Consider the following 26,409-nt stretch of genomic DNA (forward strand, 5'->3'; position numbering starts at 1 on the left):
GTCGTGTATCCCAAGGAATCTCACATTCTTAAAAATACACGACCACTTTGCATTAAACTCAAGCTCAGTTCGTTCAACATCAGCTCATACTAGATACTAACTTAAGCTTTAGAGTATACGTGGTCGAGCACATACCGATGTGAAGTTCTATCTGCAAGTTTCTAGCTAAGCCCACGTTATAGTCCACATCGAATCTCTTGACGACACGTCACACAAGCTAAAATCTCACCTCAACAACAATAAAAAAAAAAAAAAAAAAAAGATGCAAACGTCATATATCAAGATCACATGGGATGATCATAAATAGTTGAGAAATATCCAAAGGTTGTCCGAAAATGTAGAAAGCTACAAAGCTTTGTACCAACCATTTAAATTAAATGCTTATTGTCAACTTTAAGCTTTATGAAAGGAGGAGGAGAGAATGAGAATCAAAGAATAAAACTTAAAAAGAGTAGGCAACGAGGCCTATGGATGCTAGAAAGTAGAGTAGAGTTAGAGTGGATGGTCGCAGGAATAAGGGTTTTAGAGTGGTCCTTTCGGGGCAGCCAATTCCATCGCTCTCTGTTATATATTATTATTTATTGTACACAAAAAGTAAAGATCAGAGGGATGCCATGCCAGGCCAGGCCAATGCATTGTTAATAACTATTATCATAACTTTTTATTAAACAAATTTTCAGTCCTACCTACTATTAGCCATTAGGGTGCGCCAATTAAGATTCCAATTTCAGAATAATCACTCTCTCTGTTTTAAAACAAAGCCGGCCACCTTTTTCTTTCCAGTATTTGAACATTTGAACTATGTCCAAGATACTACCGACAATATTGAATCTGTGAAGACGTACTCCATGTGTCATCAACATAAGGTTGAGTGCGACAGACTCAGAACTTTTTCTAGTCATAGCTTATGCCACATAGCATAAATTGGTGTCTATATATAAGGTTACAAGTCTTGATCGTGGTGCGAAAGCCTATTAAGAGAAACTTTCATACATTTGTTTGACAAAATAATATTTAAACCTATAATATTATTGAATCAAATCTTTAAGATCAATAACCAAACTTAATACCAAACTCAAGCCCATGGTTTGCAGTATTTTATTGGGAGGGGGACTGTGGATTTGAATGAATAAACACGTGCAAAAAGAGGGGAAGAGGGAAGACATACGCGTGACCATAAAGGTAAAATGTCAATTCAAAGAAAGCGTGTGGGTAAAATAATTGATAATATAAAACTATATTGAAGCAAATGATGAGGTACAGCATCAAATGAGGATCCCAATTTCTCTAGAACGGCCTCAATTTTCTCTCAACACAACTGCATCGCATCACAATTGATTCTCCTGTCTAATCGGGCATTGTCCTGTGAATGGGGTAAATCTGCCTAAAAACTTTGTGGATTTCAATTACATTACGATTAAATTATTCTATCTTACCTGACTACTTGGCCACTGTATCCTAAATCAACCTGTGAGACTAACTCATTCTTGGGACAAAGGCCCTACAAGCATCCAGTAGGGCGGCTTCAAAAATTCTGATATGGTTATGGGGTGGATGAGGGTGTTGATTTCATGAAGCTAGCTTTTGTAAAGATTTAACTTTGGCTGCGTGCTCAAGCAGAATTTTGTGGAGTTCTTCAGCTGTTGGTCGGTCGCTCGGTTTCTCCTGAGTACACTGGCAAAACAAGTCGATCAAGAATGCTGCAGTTTCTTGGTCTTTCTCTGAACTATCTGATCCTTGAACAGATTGAGGCATTGAACTTTCCTTTATCGACCCCAATGTCTCCTCTTGCTCATCGTCAATCAAGAATGCTGCAGTTTCTTGGTCTTTCTCTGAACTATCTGATTCTCGAACGGATTGAGACATTGAACTTTCCTTTATTGACCCCAATGACTCCTCTTGCTCATCTGTCAACTCCGGTCGCTTGCCCTTCTGTTGAGATAAGAACAAAATTATTGATCACAGAACATCCTTCAAATTTTCATCTAAATGACAATTAAAAAAGTGAGAATTCAAGCGTGCTGTGTCGATTTCTTTTGCTGACTTAAAAGAGTAGAAAAAACCTGAAGCTGATCGTAGATCTGCAACTCTGTAAGCCCCAAGTAAGGAACTTGCAAGGTCAAGAGTTCCAATAACAGACACCCAAACGACCAAATATCTACTTCCTGCAACCAAGGGGAAGAATAAAATTGTCGAGTTATGGACATTGTAACTTGACAAGATAATGCACAGCTCAATCTAAATGAGGTCAGAAAAATAAGATAAGAAGATAGACTTTCATACCAATTCGCAAAGTGAACTGGAAATAACAGGACGGAAGCAGAATGCTAATTCAAAACCACGATCAAAATGACAATAAAGATAATTTCTACAGAACACGAGAATGAAAGATAAGAGTTAATGGGGGGCAATAATAAAATCTCCAAACATTCGAGAAGCTTGAATCACTCCAAAACTAGTATATCTCCCAAGTCCATAGCTAAATATTTGCTTGACTCACTCCCATGCTCCGTTTCATTCTAGTACTGACGCCTAACAAACTCCCATTCATTCCTAGCTGATGGTTTTACAGGCAAAGGACAACAGAGCCCTTTGACTCCCTAGCCCCATATTACTTAATTAAGGGCTACGTCCTCTCCGCTGATCACATTATTGATTTTTTTCCTAGGCAGCATGAAATGGCATGCGACAAAAATCTGCATTCACTCCTCTCCATACTTGACTATCTTCCATCTTCCTCAATATTCATTTCATAGTTGACAAACCTAAAAAATAAAATAAAACACCTTGTAAAGTTGGTGTTGTTATGTGGGTGTCTCCAAGGCTATAGTTTATATTCTAACTCAGAAGTTATTCGACACATGGCTGAGGGGATGGCCTTAGATCCGGCCCATTTAGCTAGGTGTAGCTGTGACATATTGCAGTTGGACATTTGTACGCGGAATTTGCAACCAGTAGGCTACCTGTCCCACTCACAGTGACAGGTAGACAACTTCCCATTTCTGTTAGCTGCCAGTGAATTTTCCTATAAGGTTTCACTTGATCAACACAAAGTTATCCCCCCCCCCCCCCCAAAAAAAAAAAAGATGGAAAAGATGAACACAAAATCCTGCTTGGAATTGGACATCACTACATCCTAATCCACTGCCTGTTCATTAGGTGCTAGGCTCTTGACAGTTGGAAGTTAAGACCATCCAAGATGGCTTCACAGTCATGTAAGATCTGATATACTGAAGATACTGGGAAGAAATTGAGCATTTTGAACTGATGGAGAAGCTCCCCCACCCTCCCTCCATCCAACCAATACACTTTATTTATAACTACTCTAGCAAGCCCATTATCTAACGATTTTTTTTTTTTATGAGAAACTGCACTTTCACTTGATAGCCCATTATCTAATGATTAGTATGCCCTTAATATCCTAATATTTATCCTGATAGTGCATCCCTAACAATACTCCACCCATAAGAAACACATTATATCATCAAGGAGTGACTTAATTGACGAAGCTAAAATGTAAATGAAGCAAATCCATTGAAAGTCTCGATTTTCCCCACCATGCCCCTTATCAGTCCACTATCTCTGTAGTCTGTTAATAGGGCCCAGATTTTGCTGGCGACACCCAAAAACTGAGCTCTGGAAAGTAGCTAGACTTTCTACAAATAGGCCCACCCATAGGCCATAAAAATTTGTGGCTGCTTGTGTACATTTTTCTCCACAAACAAAATTTGAATGCACTAGAGCTTGCCTTTCCAACCCCATTTGATGTGCCCAACACCCAAAACCCATTTTTACCCAAGTCTGTAATAATATAGAACCGTAACCACTACTGCCTACCACCCCCCGCCCCCCCAAAACACACACACACACCAAGAAGAACAAGAACCTCTGTTGCAAACCTGGCAGAAAACTAAGGGTGGGATTACTTGGGCCTTAACTATTGTCTGAACCCATCCTAAAATCAGTCTCCTTTACGGCTCATCAAAAAGTGTATTGCCGTATTTTATTTGCCTCATTCTTCTTCAAGGTCATGCAGCCTAAACCCAAAACCTCATATACCTCTACTCCTCCCACACCCCTTTGCTGGAATTATGAGTTCCTTCTGCAGTTCCAACTTCCAGCCTCCAACAAGGTAGAACCCAATTTGCTAACAGAACAACATTAACCCAAAAGTCTCAGATACCCTTTACCGGAGGTCCTCAAATCATGTTGCCACCTCAGGCCTCACCGCTGTTAAACCACCCTACAGAGATGCTTCCCAATTTTTAGGGGAAATATTGTGTCATGATTTGAGGGACAAAAAATGGTTTTAGTTGTCATTCTTCTGAAATTGGACTTAATTTTCACAATGTACTTTAGCTGAACCCATGGTCTGTTGTGCCATTAATCTGGCAGGTCCCTGGGCCCAGAAATTCATAGCATATGGCTCTGCACTTTTCATTTTTGTCCTCCTGATTTCCCCATCTACAGAGACCTCTCTCATCCGCCTACTTTATGACATCTCCAATCCCATTCTAAACTAGAAATAAATATTTTCCAGAGATAATTTCCTGTCACTGAGTTTCTCAAATAATTCTTCGTTACTCTAAGGTATTTCGATTCAGCTAAAAGCTAGAATATATTGTATGGTAGAGCACCAAACTAAGAATGATGCACTAGTATAAGAAAGAAACCTTGATCTGAAATAGTGAAAAATCCACGAGAAAAAACCAAAAGCCAATCTACATACCAGTCCATAAACATTTGGTGCATGCATCGATCGTAGAACTTCTGGAGCCATCCATCGAGGTGTTCCAACACAAACATCAGGAGGAGGTATTCCAGTATGAGCAATGCAACAAGTGTGCAATAAAGCGCGAAGGGGGACTGCTCTATCAAAATCACAAAGCTTAACAATGGGAACTCCATCAAATTTTTCGTCAAAATCTATCAAAATATTTTCACTTTTGATGTCACGATGAATGATGTGTTTTGAATGCAGCTCTACCAAAGCACTTGCAACATCTCGAGCTACATGCAATGCCAGATCCATTGGAATGTGCTTTTTCCCAGCTTTGTACAACTTGTCCATGTAGCTCTATAACATACAAAATAAAATGTGCTATGAGAAAAACTATCACCGATATAAACATGGTAACACAACAAGCTAGAAGACTGTTTACCTTCAAAGATCCTCCCTTTACATGCTCTAAAAAAATTGCAGAACGAAGTAACCGATGGTTTGGTTTTCCATTCTCAGAAGGAACCCATTCAGAGGATATCTGATGTCCGTACATCTGTACTATGCAGGAGTGTTTCAAAGCACCCAGAATTCTAACTTCACCTAAGCAACTGTACTCAAAGTTCCTTATCTCATCAAATGAAGATTCACAAACTTCAAGCGTCCGTGACTGCAATATTCAACATGATAGGTGTGTACCCTTTACTAAAGGTTTCTAAGTAAAAATTACAAACAACGATACAACACACAGCATAGCAAAAAATTAATTAAAATAATAGCTCAAATCAGTACCACATAATTTAAAGATAAACAAGACTTTTCACTGGCCTACAACATTACCTTTGCTGCAGCCTCAACTGATCCGACTTTGCACTTCATAACAGAACTAGAAGGTGACTTCTCAATCTCATCACAATCGGAAAGAGAAGGAAAAGTAAACCCCGGACTTCCAAAAGAAATAGGAAGTTCAGCACGACTGAGAGGGATGTACCTATCACAACAGACAAAAGGTGAAAAAAATTCCAGATTATGGTACTGAGTCAAAGATGTGTAATAAAGATAAAAACAAGTACCATACAGAACAGTGCCAAAAATAACACATGAATCTACATTCTCATTAAAAAAAAGAAGAAGCAAACGCACAAGGACACTGGATGTTCAGAATCAATCATCAAACAGGCATCTTTAATTGGACAAAATTCAACGCCATTAGAACTGACAAGAGAAACCTACCTGCAAAAATACTCGGGGTCTGCTTCGTCTCGTATATCATTGGGACGACATGCATCAACAACCATTCGAACCAAAGAATTACCTCTTTTCACTAAGATCACATTCCAGGCATGAGGCATGAAATCCAGGTAGCCTCTCACAAGCTCGCAAGGCAGTGGAGGCTCCATGCGATCGCACAAATACTGAAGTAATGAAAGCTTTGTTAAGTCCGAGTAGATAAAATCAATTATAATAGAAAGACCCAACAACAACGAATATTGAAAGGTTATTGCAATAACATACTCACCTTAAGAAGCACCGCTCTATGTCTGCACACACCAAACTGCAGAGCTCCTAAAGGAACTACGATGGAATTTCGACTGGCTTTAATAGCACGAAGAGACCTCTCACAGATATCAGTAAATAGAATATCCTCATAATTATCCACCATTAATTTGGTGGAAACAGCAACATTATCCCGATCTCCAGTTGAGCAGGTGCAGACAAAAGGCTTCTGGTACTTTGAGCCAGAGACAGCTTTCCGTGTTTTCTCAACCATCGCACTTCTATCACTGCCTCCAAAATGATCAGATACAAATAAAGCAAGTAATTGTGCAATATGCACATCATCAAGAACTTGATGTCTATCGTGGGTTATGTGGTTAATCTGCTTTAGACGGAGCATCAATGACTTAGCAGATATTGCTATAGAGTCTAATACTTCATCGTGTTCCCTGGAGGCACATACAAATAATCAGTATTATTTTCAAGCCCCCAGTATGAAAATCATTGGAACTCATGTTACTCAGTAAATAATCAAAATAACCAATATAATTTCTTAACTGATCTACCTGTTGAGAAGAATGACTTCACGTGAATCAAGATGGAAATTTTGCTCATAATTCCTTAATGGCATGAAGGGACGATCACGCCCTGCATCATAAAATCCATCAGGTAGATGATCCTCAATGCTGCAAAATGAAATACTATTGTACTTGCAAGATAAACTTGAGCTATCTTCAGCTGGCTTTCTTGACTTGCAAGGTTTAGGATTGTCAAGTTCCCTCTCAGAATATCTTTTCAACTTAGCCATATCCTTTGATAATTGGGGAGATGACCCTTCCTGCTCATGTGCTCCATTTCCTGCTGAGGACAAAGACTCGCTAGGCTCACAACATTCATTTTTGCCACTTGTCATTATTTCTGAAGCAGCATCACAGATACTTGAGCAATCCTCAGAATATTCCTTTTTGGGATCAAAATTTTCGTTCTCGCAGCTCTTGATAAGATTTTCCCTTTCAGCTTCTCCAGAACATATTTCTTTACTATCGTATAACTCCTCAATAACTGATGAACTTTCAACTCTAGTTTCAGAAGTAGGAGAAGAATCTAGCCTCCCCAGTTCGTGGTTTTCATGGATCTTCACTTCAGTATGATGATCTACTCCTCTCCACTTCCTGCTGCTGTTCAAACGCTCTTGGCGAGCTTTCTGTTGTAAATAATGCCTTCTCCGCCATCGCTTACCTGATCTTCGAGATGCAAAAGATCTACTATTTGTTGAAGATCCCATTAATAGGTTCGACGAAAGATTACGAGTACCTGCAAAGATAAAGTTTTGGAACAATGAAAATCATAGAACCAAAATGACAACTCCACATTCAACCATTTGGCATAAAATTTCGACAGCACACACCTTTATGGGAGAATTTACCATCACTGTCTTGAGTGGTGGCTTCATAAACATCCATTTCAACTGTAGAACTAATCCAGTCTTCATTAGCTCTATCATCTTCACAATTTCCTTCAAAATTGCAGCATATCCAGGAGGGTATCTGACAGCTTCTTAGAAACTTATTGTACTACACCACAGAGAAAAGCATAGCAAAAACTAAATTTAAGAAGAAGAAAAACATTATGATAGTTCCTATTCGACATAGGAAAGTGCATGGTAAAATTTAGTGAACAGGAACTCACTCTGAAAAACATTGGATTGGTCAGAAAGATTACTATTACCGACTTCCCAAAGAAACTACGTAAATATACATAAAACAGAATCAATAGACAAATACCTGTAAATTTAAGCTTTTAAGGCTATGCATAGATACAAGTTCAAGAGACCCCAATGATGTTAACCTATTACTTGATAGGTCCAAGTTCTCCAACTTTTGCAGAGAGGACAGAGCTGGAGGTAGTTCCACCAATTTGTTATTGGCAACTCTCAATGATATCAAGGCACTCAAATAGCCTATTTCTGCTGGAAGCCTCTTCATCTTATTAAATGAGAGATCTAGATATTCCAAACTATCCAGGCAGCCAATTTCAGGAGGTAGAAATCTGAAGGAAAAGGTAAGACAACATAGATACCTTGTTAAAAATAAAAAGTAAGAAACTTAGAATTCTAGGATGAGTAATGGTTACGGCCTCGCACTAAAGCTCCAAGTTCACATCACAAAACATCATACCATACCACCGGTCTACATAAGTGATTTTATGCAGCATTACATCACAATAAGTAATTTTGCGTCCAACGTTGGTGCCAGAGTTGCATGTCTAGCAGAAATTTCAGTTAAACCAAAAAAAACTGGTTCATATTAACACTTCTAAGACATTAACTATAGAAAAATTGACACTTCCCAAAGTGATATACATGTATGTGCACTAGAACACAAGCTACAAAATTACATAATTTATCATTTAAAATGATTGCCTACAGCAACAATTGAGAAGAGATTCTAGTTTTGGATTCCAACATCACCTAATGGAAGAGCCCACAAGTAATATTTTAAAAGAAACTAAAGAGAGACCATGAGGCTGAAGTCTTGCTGTTGTTCATACTTGCTACTAACATTTTATGGGTTCTGTTATTTGAAATGAGTGGAATGATTCCAGATAAAGAGATGGGTCTATCACACAGATTTGGCACTGTTTTAGGAACCATATAGTCTTGCACTATGACTTGAGAATCTAGGGAGCAGATCCTATTTTTACATAAGGGAGATGGTTAAGAATGTAAAATCAAGTCATAAGATACTATCTTTACTCTCCATGTATAAAAAATAACCCATCCCCATTTATCAAAATTAGAAAATAAAATCATTGGGTTGTTCAAAAGAGAAATAACACTTTAACATTTGTTCAGTTCATCTATTTCTAAAACATCCAACTGACAATAACACGTAATGTTAAAAACAGATAAAAATCCAACAATCTAACTCGTTTCATCATTTTCTTGTTGAGTTGAATATAAAAGATTAGTTAGTTATTCTCCTATTCGACAACCAAGGATATAAATGAGGCTCACTCACCTAATAGAAAAGTGACAAACAGAGAGCTTCGTCAAGCACTTAAGGCCAACAATCTCACTGAGAATTGGAAACGAGGAAGGTTTAGGAGGCATCTTAGATAGCTCGAGCTCCTTCAGACCCTTCAATTTGTGTAATGACAGACCACCAAAAGCCGGTGATGATAATTTCACCTGCAAGCATTCCAACCCCACGAAGTTCTTCAACTCTGGTGGAAACAAGTTAATCTCATTCCCGAAGAACTTCAGCATCCTCAATTCTCTGAAGTCGCCAACTGATTTGGGAATCAAATTGAACGCATTCCGGAATATGTAGAGACCCTTCACTGAGCTGTTGGAGCCTTCCAAGAAAGGGGAGTCCAAGTATCTCCCGGAGACATCAAGAACCGAATCATCATCATCGTTACTAATATCATCGTCAAACGAAGCCAGCTTAGACGATTTCAAATTTCTTGCCTCCACAAGGCTGCTTTCCGAGGAGTCGGCGACCGTTTCTTCAGAGTTAAGAAGCTGCATTGAGGGTGAGATTAGCCGACAGGAGAGAATTGCTGAGAATTTGAAGTATTGAGGGCTTTAGGGCAGGTATCAAAGAATCTGGAAAAAAGATTTCTGCGCAAGGCAAAAGAATTTGAAGCGTACAGCATGGGAATTAGAGGTGAGAAGAGCAAAAATTGAGTTAAAGAGAGGGATAATTCAAAGAAATGAAAGAAGGAGCGGGAGGAGATGGCCCGGAAGAGGTCCGCTCCTGGTCAATAAGTTAAGAAGAGAAACCCTAGAATCCAGTGAGACAGTGGAAAAAGAAAACGTTATAACGGGACGGGATCGAGGAGCGAGAATTGAATAATTGATTAAGTTGGACTGTTGTGGTATACGTTTTGGTTTTGAGCACTCCTTCTCTCCAACACGATCGTTTTATTTTAAAATTTTAGATTTTTTCGAATGTCCATTTTCAATTAAGGGTTTTTGTTTTTTTATTTTTAAATATATATTTTTCAATAATATCATAATTTACTTTTTGGTTTCAATATAACTTTAAATTAGTGTATTTTACCTGAGTTTGACTTTGATCTTATGATTTTTTTTGTAAAATTTTAAACGTTAAGCTATGTTTTAAAATATTTTTTTTTCATTGTGCTGGTAAAATTTTATAGATTTGGCGATATTTGAAATTTTATGTTATTTATGTTAGTGTCTCTATTTTATTTATCTACTTTTATATTTTATTTATTTTTTTGAATCTCAATTTTATAAATATTGTCACTTTGGATTTCGATTGACCCATCAATATGGTGGAGAGTAGGATGTAGGACCATATCAGTCAATCTATAATTGGTATAAAGTATTTTTATAAATTTTAAATTTACTTTTGACCACATCACAAATACTTTTATTTAAAAAATAATAACTAGTTAAGGTATCATTAAAATAAAAACAAAATAACTAAATTTATGTTAAATAATATTTTGATAACTTGTTCAACAAGTATCATTAGAAAACTTATGGCTAAAAAATTTTGTCACTGTATTGTTTAAGGCTAAAATGTAGCAAAATTATAGCTACTGAATGATACACTTTGTCAAAGGATAAGATGTAGCATATTTGTGACCATAATTTTTTTTTATGGTGAGTTAAAAGTGTGAAGCTTAGTTATATAAAAATGGATGACATTTTCTGGGGAGAGATTTTGTTATCAATAATGGAGAAAATTTGTAACTCTTATTTTTATTTAGTGGAATTATTTTATTATTGTTTAGGGTTTTTTTTTTCGGGGATTTGTAATGGGTAGTATATAAGTTTTCTATATTTAACAAAATAGGCATGTCTTTTTTATATTTTCAGATATAGCATTTTTTTGAAAATCCTGATTTTAAAATTTTCAGTATTCCCAAATTACCCTTTTCAGTTATCGCTTCGTTATTATATATCAAACATATATCACATATATATCAGGAGTATATCTGACAACATTAATATATCAGAAGTAAATCAATAGTATATCAAAAGTCAATCAGTTCTATATCAATTGTATAATAGTAAATCACTATTTTACCTGCTTTAATCCTTTGTCTTGTATTTTTTTTTATCAATAAGAAATTAGTAGGTATTGGCATGCATGGAAAATGAGAAAAAAATTTGTATACTTACTGAAAGTGATAAAGAAAACTTGAAATGAACGTTAATGTGAACGTCAATGGTGATTTTCGAAATTACTGTGAATGAGAAATCAATTAGAAATTAGAGGTAAATAGAAACTTAGGGTTTTTCTGTATATCAATAATATATCAGTGATATATCAAGTATACATTGTACATATATCGATAGTCAATTAAGTTTTATTTAAAGTTTTAAATATCAACATGAAAGCAGCAACAATGTCATTCTTAAAATGTTTAAATATCATTCTTGGGTATCAACATCAACATCAAATCAGCAGCAAAGTCTTTCAACCAAAAACTTAAAGGTTTAAACATTAAAACGAACCAGTAGCATAAACCAAAAGTAGACTAACAATGTCATTTTTAAAATTCTATAAAAAAGAAGCATAAGTTCCAATAATCTAGAAAAGCGTAAGTTTCATTCTTGTATAATCTTTAGGTAAAAGCTTGAGACATCAATCTTCGTTCTAGGTGATTGTCGTGTTTTCGGAGATACTATCTTTGAAGTTTTCCGTTTTTCCATAGGCAACACTTTTGGTGTTGGTTTATGTTGTCTTTTGAGACGAATGACATCAACATTTTCGACGATGTTTTTTTATTTCATTTTTCATGTTTGTACCATTGCTTTTATTTGAAAAAAAATTATTTCATATATTAGTATATCATAAAACATATATTAGAGGTAATATGTTCAAAATAATTGGTAGATATCATATTTATATAAGAAGTAAATCAATTTGATATCATATGTATATCAAACATATATCACATATATATCAAGAGTATATATGTTAATCATAGTTATATCAGAAGTAAATCAATAGTATATAAGAAGTCAATCAGTTCTATATCACTCATGATATCAGAAGTAAATCAATTTCATAACATATGTATATCAAACATATATCACATATATATGAGGAGTATATATGTCAATCATAGGTTATATCAAAAGTAAATCAATTAATCAATAGTATATCAAAAGTCAATCAGTTCTATATCACCTATAATAGTATATATCATAGTTATATCAGAAGTAAATCAATTTCATATCAAATATATATGAAACATATATCACATATATATCAGGAGTATATCTGTCAATCATAGTTATATCAGAAATATATTTGTCAATCATAGTTATATCAGGAGTATATCTGTCAATCATAGTTATATCATAAGTAAATCAATAGTATATCAGAAGTCAATCAATTATATGTCACCTATAGTAGTAGATATCATAGTTATATCAGAAGTAAATCAATTTCATACCATATGTATATCAAACATATATCACATATATATCAGGAGTATATCTGTCTTAGTATATCACAAGTCAATCAGGAGTAATTTATTGTTGGTTCGGGCCTGCAGGGTATATTTGTAATTTATAACGTGGGCCTCCGTTTTTTTGCCAAAAAAATGCTATATTTGAAAAACCCAAACTTGTTGCTATTTTGCTTATTTTCCTAACTTTTTTTTGCCATATTTCAAGTTGCCCTTTTTTTTTCTGATTCATCTAGGAGTTTTCCATGTGAATTCACTGTATCCTATTATTTTCCTTATTTTTATCTGTTATTACTTCTATTTTAGTTGTGTCAACTTCACCCTAATTCAACTGGTTAAGACATATATCTCCAATTAAGAAGTCGTGATCGAATTTCCACCGCACATATGTAGTAAAAAATATCTATTATAGCTATGATCTCACTCTATCGAGTCTCAATCCTCAACGCAACGATTAAGGTAAACTAAGTTATTCTTCGATTCGTCTCTCAGGAGTGCCCAAATAAATTTATTTAAATTCTGTAGAAGAAGTTATATGCAAATTATAAGGTATGTACTGAAAAATGTTGAATGTGTTCTGTCCGATTGATTATTACTTATTAGTCTAGCAGTGGAAAGTCAATTTTATCCACCCAGACAGTAAAATCAGGAGCGCCCAAATAAATTCGGGAGCGTGCTCTCAGGTGGTGGGAGATCTCCTAAATACCCATCCAAGTAAACACGCTTTTGCAAATGGAGGTCGGGTCGTGTTAAATCAAAACGCACAATTTCACCGCCGTTTATGCGGCTGAATACGACCTCCGTTTCGCCCGATTCCCGCCTTATAAATTCGGTCGTTCGCTGCCAATTTCATTTCATTTCTTTTTCTGAATTTCGCGCCACCTTCCTCCGTTTCGTCCTTCAGCAGGAAACGGTTCTACTCTGACTTAGGCACCTTCAATTCAACCAACAACAATGCTCGCAACGCTTAAGTGAGTTTGAGATGATATCATTCTCGTTATCTTTTTTGAAATCCTGCCAAATTACTTTGGAATCATTTCGTCAAATTCTCTCTCATTATCCATCACTGATGTTGCTTCAGAGCGGAAGAACAAAGCCAACAACTACAGCTCGTTGAGCGCGAAGATATCGAGGATGAAGACGACTTGTTCGAAGCGATTGATAAACGTATGTTTCAGAGCTTTTAACTAATAACTAAGTTATCGTTTTGCTATTCAAAGAATTTCCTCGACGACGCTTGTTTCGCGAACTCAAACAGAACTTGATTTCATGACGTGGTGTGTTTAAGTGATTCGATAGTTGTCCGTGGAGTTTGATACGCAGAACTCCAATGTTGATCAATTTTCTTTTCCAGAAGAGAAATGAGATCACCTACCTTACTTTTCTAATGATTCGTTCATTCTCGAGATAGCTCGGCAGCTTTATTTTGTAATTGATTCACGATAGCAATGGCATCCGATTTAGCTATGTTTTATATATTATCGTTATCTATTTTCTTAAGACATGCAATTCTATGAGAGTTTTGCTAAATTCACCGAGGAAGTAGCACTAGTTTTAGCCACTTCACTGACGATCATATCGTTTCACTATCTCCGAAACTGTGGCATTGTTCTGTGCAGTGACTTCTCATGGAATCAATGCTGGAGACGTGAAGAAGCTTCAGGACGCAGGGATCTACACGTGCAACGGTTTGATGATGCATACGAAGAAGGTAGAACAATTTTCACGTCAAATTCTATATATCCTGAATCTGATATGGTTATAGTGACAAGGATTTTGTATGTTAGCACTTGACCGGGATAAAAGGTTTATCTGAGGCAAAGGTTGACAAGATCTGTGAAGCTGCCGAAAAGCTAGTGGTCAGTCACCACTTCTATTATCCACGATGCGTTGAATTTCTTACACGATGCCATAATGCCAGACGTTTATGCTTTTCGTCAATTTACAATTATTACTTCTCTGTCGCTTTTCAGAATTTTGGTTATATCACTGGAAGCGATGCTCTGCTCAAGGTAAGTTGCTTCTGTTTTTTATTAGTAACAAAATGGAGTGCTTATTTCGAACCACATAGATCCATAGCTCACCAGAAAGTGTAGTTTGCATCGTCTCCTTTTTTCTGTTTTCGTTTTTTTTTTAGTTTTTTCCGCTTGCTATAAGTAGCTCGTATGAGTTCAATATATATTTTAGCAACCTACTGCCTGTCGTGAAATGCAGACTTACCGTGATTTTTGTTTGTAGAGAAAGTCTGTGGTTCGCATTACGACTGGAAGCCAGGCTCTCGATGAACTCTTAGGAGGCAAGTCCTGCTTTACGACATTATTTTTTTCACTGTCGCACGAATTATAAGCACTAAAGGAAATTTCTGTTTCTAATTCCTACCAAAAGGTGGTATTGAAACTCTAGCGATTACGGAAGCTTTTGGAGAATTTAGGTGAGGATGTATATGTTACAGTTACTTCCATTTTGTTTATTGAAAATCGAAGTCCTTCCGTAATTAATTTCCATGGTTCTCCTCTGACTTCGTTAAACGAATGCCTAGGTCCGGGAAAACGCAACTTGCGCATACTCTGTGCGTCTCTACGCAGGTTCATCTAAAGTTTCATTTGGTCGTTTACTGGGGTGTAACTTAGTCTTGATCTTTTTTTCGGTTCTCAGGTCGAAGACATTATAGTTATTAATAGAAATCGTTTTTACATCGTCAAAATCTAACTTGTACCTTTCACTCTCCTGCACCTACTATAAAGCTTACTCTTATTATTTTCCAGCGAAATTTAAGCGCTCATAGATGTTTATGGTATTAAAATTGAGATTGCATTTCAGAAGAGCTGGAAGTATTTAATTGTTGTTAGGCTTTACATCTGATCCTTAGGATTGAACACGGCTTATCTAATGCTATATTTCGTTACACATGCATTGAAAGAAAATTTAGGTTTAGCTCGTCTTTCTTATAAACCTCATAGCTACCGAGCGTTTCTTAAACTGCCTCAATCTGGTGGCATCTGAGTAATTGTGCTTGGCGCTTGCCTTCGCAGCTTCCTACCCACATGCGGGGAGGGAATGGAAAGGTTGCATACATCGACACTGAAGGAACTTTGTATCCTTTTTTGAAGCTTTTGTTAATTTACTTTTCATTTTTAAAATTACTGTCACGTATAATGAAATGATATTATTATCTTCGGAGATGCTCCCCTTCTCAATATGTCCTCTCCTTAACTACATGCACTTGCAGCCGACCTGATCGAATTGTGCCTATAGCTGAAAGATTTGGCATGGACCCGGGAGCTGTACTTGACAATGTGAGCGCCACTATTTTGTATTGTAGCTTATACTTCCGACCAAAACTACCGGTTACAAATCTTTCATTAACATGCTGCTAATGAAATAGATCATATATGCTCGCGCCTACACTTATGAACATCAACATAACCTCCTGCTAGGCCTTGCCGCAAAAATGTCTGAAGAACCATTTAAACTTCTGGTGAGTCACCAGGAAACCTGTGACTCAAACGTACAAAATTGTGTCTGACGTACATTCGATCTCCTAATTTCAGATTGTTGACTCTATCATTGCTCTTTTTCGAGTGGATTTTACCGGAAGAGGAGAACTTGCAGAGCGCCAGGTCGAATCAAATAGAACTTTAGACAATCTTCAGAATTTGATTTCCCTAGCTAAGTATAATTTCTTGCTTAGTTTCATCATTGATGACACAAGCTAGTTTTCACATGCAGCAAAAACTGGCGCAGATGCTGTCCCGATTAACTAAAATTGCAGAGGAGTTTAATGTAGCAGTTTACATGACTAACCAAGGTAGACATTGAACTTCATGGGAATGGCTTCCCCTGTTTCATCTGATCGTTTATCTCATTCAGAAAAACCATGGCCAGATTAAATGTTAACTCAATTCACCGCCTGAATTTTCTAACCTTGTTATTTCTCGTATTAGCATAATAGACTCTGACCGAACTCGTTTGCTGTGAGAACACTAAACTGATGTTTAATCATTCAAAATGCTAGCTACTGAACGCAATCGAATTGTTCACAACAGTGGTTGCAGACCCAGGTGGAGGAGTGTTCGTATCAGACCCCAAAAAACCAGCAGGAGGCCACGTTCTTGCTCATGCTGCTACGGTAAGATTGATGTTCAGAAAAGGCAAAGGCGAACAACGCATCTGTAAGGTGTTCGATGCCCCTAATTTGCCAGAGTCTGAAGCTATATCCTTACCTCATTTCACATCACACTTTACACCTTCATTCATTATTTTCTGGTTAGTATAAACATCAATCCCACTGATCTCAACGATTTCGAAATCATCAAACTATGATGTAACCAGATATTCTACATTTCACCTCACTCATGATCCACACCAACATTGCACCTAACAATTATTGTAGAGAAAACAGAAAAGAAGGCTACCATTATCACACAAATTTTTCTTGACGGAAGCACGTATTTCAGATAACACCAGGGGGCATTGCAGATGCAAAGGACTGATGTCTCTTGCGATGGCAGAATAACAGATGCAGCACAGGTTTAAGTGTTTAATTTTTCATCTAGTTACTAGATACGTATTTTTAACGTGGTAGTGAAGTGACAAACATGTAGGGCGTCCATGTGTACAAGTGTACATTGTAACTTTTAGCAGCCCATAACGTTTTTAGCTACCCCATTGGAAAATATAATGAAAAGAGCATATTCTCCTAATCACAAACAGAATGAATATTAAATCGCAGCTGTAGCTGTACTAGGATAACGCCAAATATGCCGTTGGAAAGGAGCCACTTTATTGGCATAAACCCAAAACTAGAGCAAAATTCTGTTACGATCAATGCCCTTCAACCATTATGAACACAAATAGAGCCAATTTCTAGAAAAGGTCATGACAGAGAGGCAACCCCAAAAGCAAATAAAAATATGTCTAAAAGCATTTAGAAACAAACTATTATTCCACGTATCCAGAATGTAATTCAGTGGAGCCAGCAAGATTCATAACTTGTAAGTTATAACTGCATGAACATGCCCATTACGGAAAGTAAAGTATAAACCTCAGTACCCATTTTCAAGGGCACAGTCAGGGAATAAAATATGGAAAGAAGCCGAAGGAAAGGCAAAGGCAAAGTAATCAAAGCCTTGCCAAATTGTGCACTCAGTAGTTTGAAGACCAATTTGCAGCACTCCCAACTCTAGGCATGCCAGAACTTTCCTTTCGAGCCTCTTCATCCACCTTGAAATTGGCTCCACAAACATGACCTGAACTGTCCACCCTTGGCACTGGCTTCAGCTCATTAAGTGGATGCTCAAAACTCCTCAACCCACCCGAGGTTGTGAAGAAGCAACCTAAAGCACCAAACGTAGTGCAGAAATATAAATGAACAAACCAAAGAAACAAGTATCTAGAACTAGTTGTATTTTACTTATTTCAGAAACAGGCAATCCCACAAGGTATGCAAGCTATAACATCAATGAACCAATTCTCAAATTTGAAGACAACGAATTAGAAAGGGAGCAAAACTTTTTATTCGTGACATAGCAATTCGATTAGAAGTTTTACCTTTGGGGAAAGGAGCAAAAGATTTTCCACAACCCTTCTTCATAGTTTCTATATCATCTGAGAGAACAAGATGTCCTTCAGAATCACTTCCCCAGTGGAGAGGAACGCTCCCATCGGCATCCTGCAGATAAAAAGAAAAGACACCATAATGGAAAAAAAAAGCTAACATAAACAACAATAACAGAAATCTGCAGCAGTCATGGTTAACCTAAGGGATCAGGGCAACTTACAGAAGCGAAAAATGCGGTTTTTGAGGAACTGTCGTATAGAACAAACACGAATTTCCCTTGAATGTCTCTCACAACCTGATCAGCAGGGTATGGACCCCGATCTCTTAATGTTCGATAGGCTTCTATAACGATGATAACCTCGTTTGCAGCTTTGTTCAAACCATATTGTTGCTTCAGCTGCGCAACATTCTCAATGTGCCCTTGGAACAAGCAGAAAATGTCGTCCACAACCGCAAATAATCTAAGGTCATAAAGGCAAAGTTCGTCAATTTACCAACAGCAGGCAAATATAACCAAATGCTCATGAAATAGAGCTACCAAAAATTGCAGCCGTAAAATCCCCAGCTTTCTTACCAATGATTCAACACAAATCTCACAATTTAAGTTGATCATATAAAACAAGAGTACAATCATTTAGAATCAGACGAGTACTAAATCGTCGATCTCGAAAGATTTGATCGTCCACAGTTCCGATCGAGTCAACATGGAAAAACTCGAGAAAAAAAAATGGCAGAATGGCCTCAAAGAGTACAAGCATTTCCCATCAAAACCTAATCTCCACAAAACAGAAAATATGATTCTGTTGAATTTAAACAGATTCTCAGCAATCAGAACGAAACACCCGATAGAAGAGACGATCAGTAGACAGTAAGTAAGCACGATCGTCGATCAGATCCAGAACAAATCAAACACAGCAAATTTTAGTCGAAAGAGACATAGCAGTATAAGAGAGAACAAAAGCGGAGTACCTCGGGAGGAGAGGGTTTTGCTTTTCAACGGAGTAGGCCAAGAGACCGGCGGAGCCGAGGTTGACGATGACGGAGGCAGGGTAGAGAGAGCCGAAATGCCGACCGAGAATCCCATCTTTGAGAGCCCAAACGGAATCGGAGTGCGGGCTCTGCAGAGCTTCGGGAGTCTTCGCCACCGATTTGTCGAACACGGCGAGCATTTTTTTTTTTTTATTTTAAAATTTTCAATATATTGTCGATCGGAAAATGAGAGAACTCAGACACACGCTTGATTTTGCTTCTTCCCTTTGTGAACGCAGAAATAGCAGCTGATGAAAGATCGCATGCGGTTGGAGGAGGAGATACTTCAAAATAAATAAAAATAATAAGGTCAGTCAAATTTCCACTATTGCCCCTCTTCTTTTATCTAATTTTCATAATTTACATACCAGGCCACCCACAGATTTATGAAGACATCAGACTAATTTTTTAAGAAAAAAATGACAAAAGCATTTATTCTATTTCTTTCCTACTTTTAGCATCGCTTTATATCTATATAAGATGCTTTTAGTTTTTTTTTTTCATCCAAAATTTTCTAGCTCGGAATCTTTACGCATCGGTATCATAATTGAATAAATAAACAAATAAATGTTTAAATTTCTTTGTTCCTCAACTTTCAAGATATTTCTTTTTGTTATGACCTAACTTTCAAAATTTTTTTAATTTTTTTTCTTTGTATAAAAAAATGTTTTGAATTTTTAAATATAATTATTTTACTATTAGTTATTTAATATATATATATATATATATATAAAAGTTAATATGTATTGGTGTATTAATTTGTACATATATTAAAGACAATATTAAATTAGTGAAACGATTATTCAATCAAGTAGATATTAAATAGTGGAATAATAGCTAACCTGAACATAATTCAACTAATCAAAATATTTATCTTCAACTAAAATATCATGGATATAAATTCCTATTTCTACTTATTGTACTCAACAAAATAGTTGAATAATAGGAAGGACCAAAAGTATTATTTTAGAAGTCAAAGAATCTGAATGATAATTTATTTATAATTTAAATATTAAGATAAATATTTTAAACCTTCATGAATGATTTAAACAAATTTTAAAAACCCCTCCAATTTGTCATGTTTTTATTTCCTAGTCTCTAAATCTTAACCCAATTTTTTTAACCGACAAACTTTAACTTTGGTTAAGACATAAACATCAATTAAAAGATTAGAGGTTTGAAACTTCACCACATTGAATTAAAAATTAATTTTACAATAGCGATAATTTAAATAAATAGATTTAACCATACAAATAAATTATAAATTATAAATTATAAATTATAAAAGGACTGAATAGATATAATTAAAGGAAAGTTTAATGTCCAAATTTGTAATTTAACCTGAAAAAATATATTCACGGTAAAATTTATCCAGTAATTTCGTTGAAGCTGCGGATTGGAGTGGTAATAAAGAATTATGTAGGGTAATAAAGAACAGAAGTTTGTGTTAAAAATTAAAAAATAAAATATATGGTTTGGTACATTGAATATTGGTGGAATCTGAAGCTTATCCATTCCCAATAAGCTAACGTGGCATGATGACGTGTTAGCAGTTCGATCAGAATATTCAGATTAATCAAATAATAAATAATTAACTTTTTTTTTTTTGGATGTGATTTTGCTTGGAAGGTGGAGAAATTTTGGGGAAAGGGATGGGAGGGAACCCTTTCTTAATTATTAGTATTATTTTTTAAAAAAAAATAATTTTCAGTCAACCAATTTGGAAATATGAGCAAGCAACACGTGGATGGTATAGTTTTTTTTTATGTTGCACCGTCCTCAGCTTATCCAGAACCTTGTTTTCTGTCTCTAAATCAGTCCGAAATTTTGAATTTTTAAGTTATTTTTCTCATGCTTGGATTGGATTCTACGGTCGTTTTTGTTTCTTTTTTATTTATTTTTATTTTCACTATTTTTACATGTTGGGTGGTTTTAAAAACAAAAATTATGAAGGAATTTAATTCGAAATAAGTCAAAGTTTAAAGTAAATGTTTTATATGAAGATATTATTTGCTAATTTTTTTTTAGCAACACAGTTATATAATCAATTAAAAACATAATTTGGAATACACAATCATTTTAAATGAATGGGTCTATCTTAATTTGTAATTTCGAAAGATTCTGTTTCAATCCTTAAATTTTTAAAAAATAATTGCTTTCATCTCTTATTTTATTTTTTTAATCTCATTTTTATATCATATTTCAACACACTATACTCAATATATTCCTTGAAATCTAGTCATAACTTTATATGAAAGAGTTTCGATTATATATAAAATTTATGTTAGAATTTTTCAAATAGGACTAAAATGTAACTTTTTACAGATACACCAACCAAAACAAATATTTTGAAAGTACATAAAATAAAATAAATCAAAGTTAAAAAGTACATGAATTAAAACAAAATAAATATTTTAAAAATAGAAAAACGAAAATGAACCAAAACAAAGTACTAAAATAGTCTTTTAACTTGAGAATTGATTTACTTGAATAAATCTATTTCATTTTTGAAAGTACGTTACTTATGGGGGAAAAAAATCCAACCGACAATCAACTTGGTTTTTTTGTAATTTTAAAATAAAAAACATTTTGGTATATTTGATTTTGAACAACTTGATTAATTAAAGAATTATCTACTTAATATTTTTTCATTGACCTGGTTTTTTGGTTAATAACCCAATTGTACCCCTAGTTTCTGAATATACAATTATGCATCATCTTCGAACCACTTGTACAGTTCTGACAAATATAAAATTGGACCGATTGTTAAATAAATGAAAGAAATAGCAAAAACCTAATCACAGAAGTGCAAAAATAGTTAATATATAAACTAAAAATCAGATCATAATTTCAAATTTAAAAATGCAATATTTTTATACTATAAACAGACTGAGAGAAGTATTTTCCAAAAGAATTTATGACTATTTGAGGTGTGAATATTGTATCAAACAAAAATTAAAAGATCTGGGTAAATTAAGAGGACAGGAAATTTTCAAACCCCCAACCCAGATTCCAAATAAGCAACACACCTAAAAGTAGAGATGGTTTCGGTTTGTTGCTCACAACCGTAATACGGTATGATCGCACGGTTCGGTTTTGCGATCACACCTTATCATATGGCCGGATTTACTCAATTTGATGAGTTGCGTACTCGCTCTAGTTTCTGTATATAGACTCTCAACTTCTCATAACAAAAGAAGGGCAATGAGGATGGATGATTATCTATAGTCACAAACATACCTTCCCCAGAAGCATGGGGTAAATAACTAACTCTTCCCCAACTTCAAGAAGATGCTAACAAAGAACCCAACTTATTAAAATTAAAAGCTGTAGCATAGTCAAAAAAGTGAAGATTATATAATATACCAATGTAACTTTTTCAACATATGATTGTCTATAATTCATTTCTAAGGTTCCTGAAATCTAACAAACAGACAACAATGTTAAGAGACTAGGATGCTCACACCCGGTTATATCCAACCGACTTGCTGAAGAGCCGACGGATGTAAATGACCTGAAGGCCACTTACAACAGCAAGCAACAAATACTCTCCCACTGTGTAGAAAATTACACGCTTTCTTGTACTCTCATTTGCTGCATCAAAAGAAAACCGATGAATAAGTTTTTGGAAAATACTTCCTGTATACACGAGTGAACTCATGATCTCGACAATGATGTAACAAAGAGATAGCAAAGAAAAAAAAAACAGAATAAGTTTTTGGAAAATACTTCCTGTATACACTAGTGAACTCAAGATCTCGACAATGATGTAACAAAGAGATAGCAAAGAAAAAAAAAACAGAATAACAGGTAAATCAGACTTGAAGAACTCCTCGTGTGCTGTTGAATCACTAGTTAACAGGTTAGGATAAATTTAACATTTTCTCATTTCTCCCCTCATGTGTGGACTAAATATATTTTCATTTGATGATAAATCCTAACATGTGGGCTATTGACATGAAAGGGAGAATGATATCTCATATTCTCTTGATCAATTAAAATTTTAAATCACCGCTAGACTCAAAAGAGTTTACATTTGTAGGCTTAGTAAAAATATAACCAATTAACATGTGTCCAGAAAGAGTAACTGACATTGGAGAGAGGAGAAAAAGGTCCTATGTACAAAGTGTGTAGATTGGCGAGAAACTGTAAAAAGAGTTATGAAGTATATCAGGAGAGATCGTGATTACTTTTATCATTTTCTTTGGAGAATAGACCATCTCTCCTGATATACTTACTTTCACAATCTCTCCTCGTTTAGTACATCACTTTTCATCAATATCTTTATCTATAATCCAAAGACAATGATAAAAGAAATTACAATCTCTCCTGATATACTTAGCTTCACTGTTCTCTTTCTAATATATTATCTCCCTACTCCATAACAAAAAGCAAGATGGAGTGGGGGGAGAAGAAAATTATTAATTGAAACCAAAAGGAAAAACAAAATCATTGTCAAATATATTCTTTGTCCGAGCTTTACTGTGGACAATTTGGACAGAAAGAAATCAGCGAATTTTCCAATATAGGGAGCGCACACATCACCTCATTTTCGAATCTATAGTTTTTTTTGTTATCTCTTGGTGTAAATGCTCCCCTCTTTTCCATCATTACAGTTATGCCTCCCTCTTATCTAACTGGAGAGCCTTTTTGTAGCCCTATTCTTGGGCCTTTTGTTCTCATATTTCATATATCAATGAAATAGTTTCTTTATCCAAAATATATATATATATATATATATATATACTCTTTACGTACCATGGTTAACCAGTTCAGATAAAAGACCAGTATGGATAGTCTGTATTGTCTATACCTCTACATTAGGATATTGGACTAAAAACAAAAAAAGAAGTGTACTTTCTTAAACAATTTCATGACGTATAACGCTAGTGGACAATTGTAGAAGCCAAGTTAAATTAATAAATTCAGTTAGTGGTTTGCACATTAGATCCTACATGCATTATTAACCTATCATATGTCAAAATTCCCATGCATAGACATCGAGATCTGATTGTATCCATGATAGTTTATGTTGAGTTGTCTTAGAAGAAAGATTTCCATCTTGAGCCAAAGAGTTGATATCACATTAGCTAGCAAGAATTCCATGAAACGGCATAAATAAACGAATTTAAGAAAACAAAAACCATGCACAAGAATAAACCACATACTGTGACGGTGGCGTGTATCACGTGCTTTCAAATATTTCTGCTCGGCAGTGACCGACTCCAATGCCTCTCTAAGCTCGGCAATTTTAACATTTATTGGGTCTAGGTGTTCTGCAAGAAACAACCACAACGAAGTGAGAGATCAGAAACGTGTTGAATTATCATAGCAACCAAGACCTGGAAACACACTAAGTGTAACATTTATATAAGTTAGTCAATTACCATCCTTGGCAAGGTCATGTTCGTTTGGAATATGACCAACATGTATGTGGAAAGAAACGGTCTCCGGAGTCGAGTAGGGATTGTGAAAACAAAATTTATACATTCCACTGCGAGGAGCCTTAAACTCAAACTTGTCACCAGATGTCTCCTTCAAAGAGTGTACCACATTACCTGCGGGGGATGTAACCTGCACGTAAAATAACCCAGATTAGGTTGTCTCCGAACGAACATTTTATTATGAACACGTAACCATCAGACACTAGATAAAAAATTCCAACAAGAGATACAGGATACCCAAATATCCAGCCAACCATAACCAAAGAAAAAACACATCTAGATTCATATGGATTAAAAGAAGAAATGGAATTGCATCTAATATACTTTCCTAAACCTTGTTTCCACCACCACTTTAGGACCCTTTGTGATGAGTCCCTCCATGATTAAACCGGAGAAATTGAGGTGCAATAAGCGATTTATGACTCGTAGGAAAAAAGCAAGAGATCGTCAATTAGAAAATGCCTGGCCAATTGAACCATAAATTCTCCAAAACAAAGAAAACTAAAATTGCAAAACATTATTGGAAGGTGAGACAAATAGAACGGTCAATGGATGTCAGGTGGCGACGGGTCCGAAGAGAGGATTATAATTGTCGACCCATTGATCATTCAGTTTAATAACGGTTCATCTCGCAGCTCGGAAGAGATAGAAATACAATTATCAATCTAAAATACCATCTCATACGAGCCCTATAGGTTCAATTAACAAACGGGCAAACATTTCCAGATCAACGAACAACCTTTTACCATTTTCTGTCTACACCAATTTCATAACGGAGAAGAAAATTTCCCAGAAAAATTAGAAATTAAAAACCGATCCCCCCCACCCCAAAATCAAGATCCAATCTTAATCGGTCGGAAACAAAAATTCAAAAACAGATTGCGGAGGGGAAGATTAGCGCTTACAGTAAAGTCGATGCCGGGGTGATCGGCGCCCCAGAAAATGTCATGATCGACCACCACGAAATTTCCTGAAACGGTGTCGCCTTCGTACAATACGTACTCGTAGACGCATTCAATCTCGTTCACGGTGACTGAAATGGAATCGATTCCGGCGATTAGGCTCACCAGAAGAAGACCCGCCAACAGGTATCCGAATCTCCTCTCTCTCTGCCTCTGCCTCCTCTCCATTTCTCTCCGTTCCTCTTCGTTTCTCTCTCTCTTTTTGTTCGAAATTCTGAGAATGGTTAATCAGGTCTTAGCGGCGATCAATTTTCGAAAATAGACCTTTTTCTTTTTCGGAAAATTAATCTTTCCATAATATCACCTATTGGAAAATGAGCACGTCCGTTTAATAACCCCTTGTGTTTTTATCCTTTTTCGGTTTTTTGGTCCCATGTTTAAAATTAGGCTAAATTACCAAAAAAATATATGTATATATTTCTGTCGCGTCAAAAGTTTCGGTATTTCAAGAATAAACATTCATTCGTATTTTAAACGAAAATTTGACTTGGTATAATTTAAATAGTAATTAATGTTTTAATTTTATCGTAAAAGTCTTATTCCTCCATTATCAATTATCAAGAGAATTTGCTTCTCTATTGTCCCAATTTTATCCTAATTTCCTTTTAAAAAACGATACTTCTTAATTCTTCCACATTTATCTCTTTTCAACTTAATAGAGGTGATCTTCCACGTTCAGTGCACGTCAACTTTCCATTCGAAATATCAGTAGATGTTTGTTCAAATGATGTTTTTGAA

At 35.6% G+C, this 26,409-nt stretch overlaps 4 protein-coding genes across 5 annotated transcripts; 1 reads left to right on the plus strand and 3 right to left on the minus strand.

Annotated features, from left to right (window-relative positions):
* Nucleotides 1-1,209: 1,209 nt before the first annotated feature.
* On the minus strand, nt 1,210-10,045 carry LOC111009184 (Leucine-rich repeat protein kinase family protein). 2 transcript variants are annotated; one of them, XR_015790880.1, is made up of 12 exons: nt 9,238-10,045; nt 8,002-8,266; nt 7,626-7,791; nt 6,784-7,531; nt 6,240-6,666; nt 5,954-6,135; nt 5,561-5,711; nt 5,163-5,390; nt 4,730-5,077; nt 2,284-2,368; nt 2,064-2,165; nt 1,915-1,932 (listed from the first exon to the last, which is right to left on the minus strand). XR_015790880.1 is itself a non-coding variant. In XM_022282158.2 (11 exons), exons 1-11 carry the CDS (start codon nt 9,747-9,749, stop codon nt 1,570-1,572), a joined length of 3,492 nt encoding a protein of 1,163 aa, XP_022137850.1. In that variant the 5' UTR covers nt 9,750-10,039; the 3' UTR covers nt 1,210-1,569. The 2 variants fall into 2 exon arrangements, 1 of the variants encoding a protein (XP_022137850.1); XM_022282158.2 differs by lacking the exon at nt 2,284-2,368 and having other exon boundaries at nt 1,210-1,932; nt 9,238-10,039.
* Nucleotides 10,046-13,391: 3,346 nt separating this feature from the next.
* DMC1 (DNA repair (Rad51) family protein) lies at nt 13,392-17,390 on the plus strand. Its single transcript, XM_022282511.2, is given in 15 exon segments — nt 13,392-13,647; nt 13,758-13,843; nt 14,296-14,387; nt 14,464-14,535; nt 14,650-14,688; nt 14,915-14,972; nt 15,062-15,107; nt 15,216-15,261; nt 15,709-15,770; nt 15,906-15,972; nt 16,062-16,154; nt 16,228-16,296; nt 16,406-16,484; nt 16,723-16,899; nt 17,108-17,390. Coding segments are annotated over 15 exon segments (1,065 nt in total). The 5' UTR covers nt 13,392-13,630; the 3' UTR covers nt 17,170-17,390.
* Nucleotides 17,391-17,590: 200 nt separating this feature from the next.
* On the minus strand, nt 17,591-19,542 carry LOC111009449 (aluminum induced protein with YGL and LRDR motifs). Its single transcript, XM_022282533.2, has 4 exons — nt 19,206-19,542; nt 18,457-18,697; nt 18,227-18,347; nt 17,591-18,012 (listed from the first exon to the last, which is right to left on the minus strand). Exons 1-4 carry the CDS (start codon nt 19,403-19,405, stop codon nt 17,822-17,824), a joined length of 753 nt encoding a protein of 250 aa, XP_022138225.1. The 5' UTR covers nt 19,406-19,542; the 3' UTR covers nt 17,591-17,821.
* Nucleotides 19,543-22,600: 3,058 nt separating this feature from the next.
* LOC111009500 (emp24/gp25L/p24 family/GOLD family protein) lies at nt 22,601-25,942 on the minus strand. The gene is made up of 4 exons (XM_022282593.2): nt 25,615-25,942; nt 24,653-24,839; nt 24,434-24,541; nt 22,601-22,859 (listed from the first exon to the last, which is right to left on the minus strand). The coding sequence occupies exons 1-4, from the start codon at nt 25,837-25,839 to the stop codon at nt 22,726-22,728; spliced, it is 654 nt and encodes a 217-aa protein (XP_022138285.1). The 5' UTR covers nt 25,840-25,942; the 3' UTR covers nt 22,601-22,725.
* Between the last annotated feature and the right edge of the window lie 467 nt (nt 25,943-26,409).

This window comes from Momordica charantia, assembly GCF_013281855.1.
Source record: "Momordica charantia cultivar OHB3-1 chromosome 5 unlocalized genomic scaffold, Mcharantia_2.0 BLBB01000005.1, whole genome shotgun sequence".
Classification (NCBI taxonomy): domain Eukaryota; kingdom Viridiplantae; phylum Streptophyta; class Magnoliopsida; order Cucurbitales; family Cucurbitaceae; genus Momordica; species Momordica charantia.

What these genes read in the sequence shown, in the direction of transcription:
- LOC111009500 (XM_022282593.2), bottom strand. Translation starts at nt 25,839, where the DNA reads ATGGAGAGGAGGCAGAGGCAGAGAGAGAGGAGATTCGGATACCTGTTG. An exon ending in ACCCCGGCATCGACTTTACT is followed by an intron (nt 24,840 to 25,614) that starts GTAAGCGCTAAT and finishes TTTTACGTGCAG; the next exon opens with GTTACATCCCCCGCAGGTAA. An exon ending in TGATACACGCCACCGTCACA is followed by an intron (nt 22,860 to 24,433) that starts GTATGTGGTTTA and finishes CTTTTGATGCAG; the next exon opens with CAAATGAGAGTACAAGAAAG.
- LOC111009184 (XM_022282158.2), bottom strand. Translation starts at nt 9,749, where the DNA reads ATGCAGCTTCTTAACTCTGAAGAAACGGTCGCCGACTCCTCGGAAAGC. An exon ending in TGGTAAATTCTCCCATAAAG is followed by an intron (nt 7,532 to 7,625) that starts GTGTGTGCTGTC and finishes TTATCTTTGCAG; the next exon opens with GTACTCGTAATCTTTCGTCG. An exon ending in GACCCCGAGTATTTTTGCAG is followed by an intron (nt 5,712 to 5,953) that starts GTAGGTTTCTCT and finishes CTGTTGTGATAG; the next exon opens with GTACATCCCTCTCAGTCGTG.
- LOC111009449 (XM_022282533.2), bottom strand. Translation starts at nt 19,405, where the DNA reads ATGCTCGCCGTGTTCGACAAATCGGTGGCGAAGACTCCCGAAGCTCTG. An exon ending in AAACCGCATTTTTCGCTTCT is followed by an intron (nt 18,348 to 18,456) that starts GTAAGTTGCCCT and finishes TTTTATCTGCAG; the next exon opens with GATGCCGATGGGAGCGTTCC. An exon ending in TTTTGCTCCTTTCCCCAAAG is followed by an intron (nt 18,013 to 18,226) that starts GTAAAACTTCTA and finishes TTGGTGCTTTAG; the next exon opens with GTTGCTTCTTCACAACCTCG.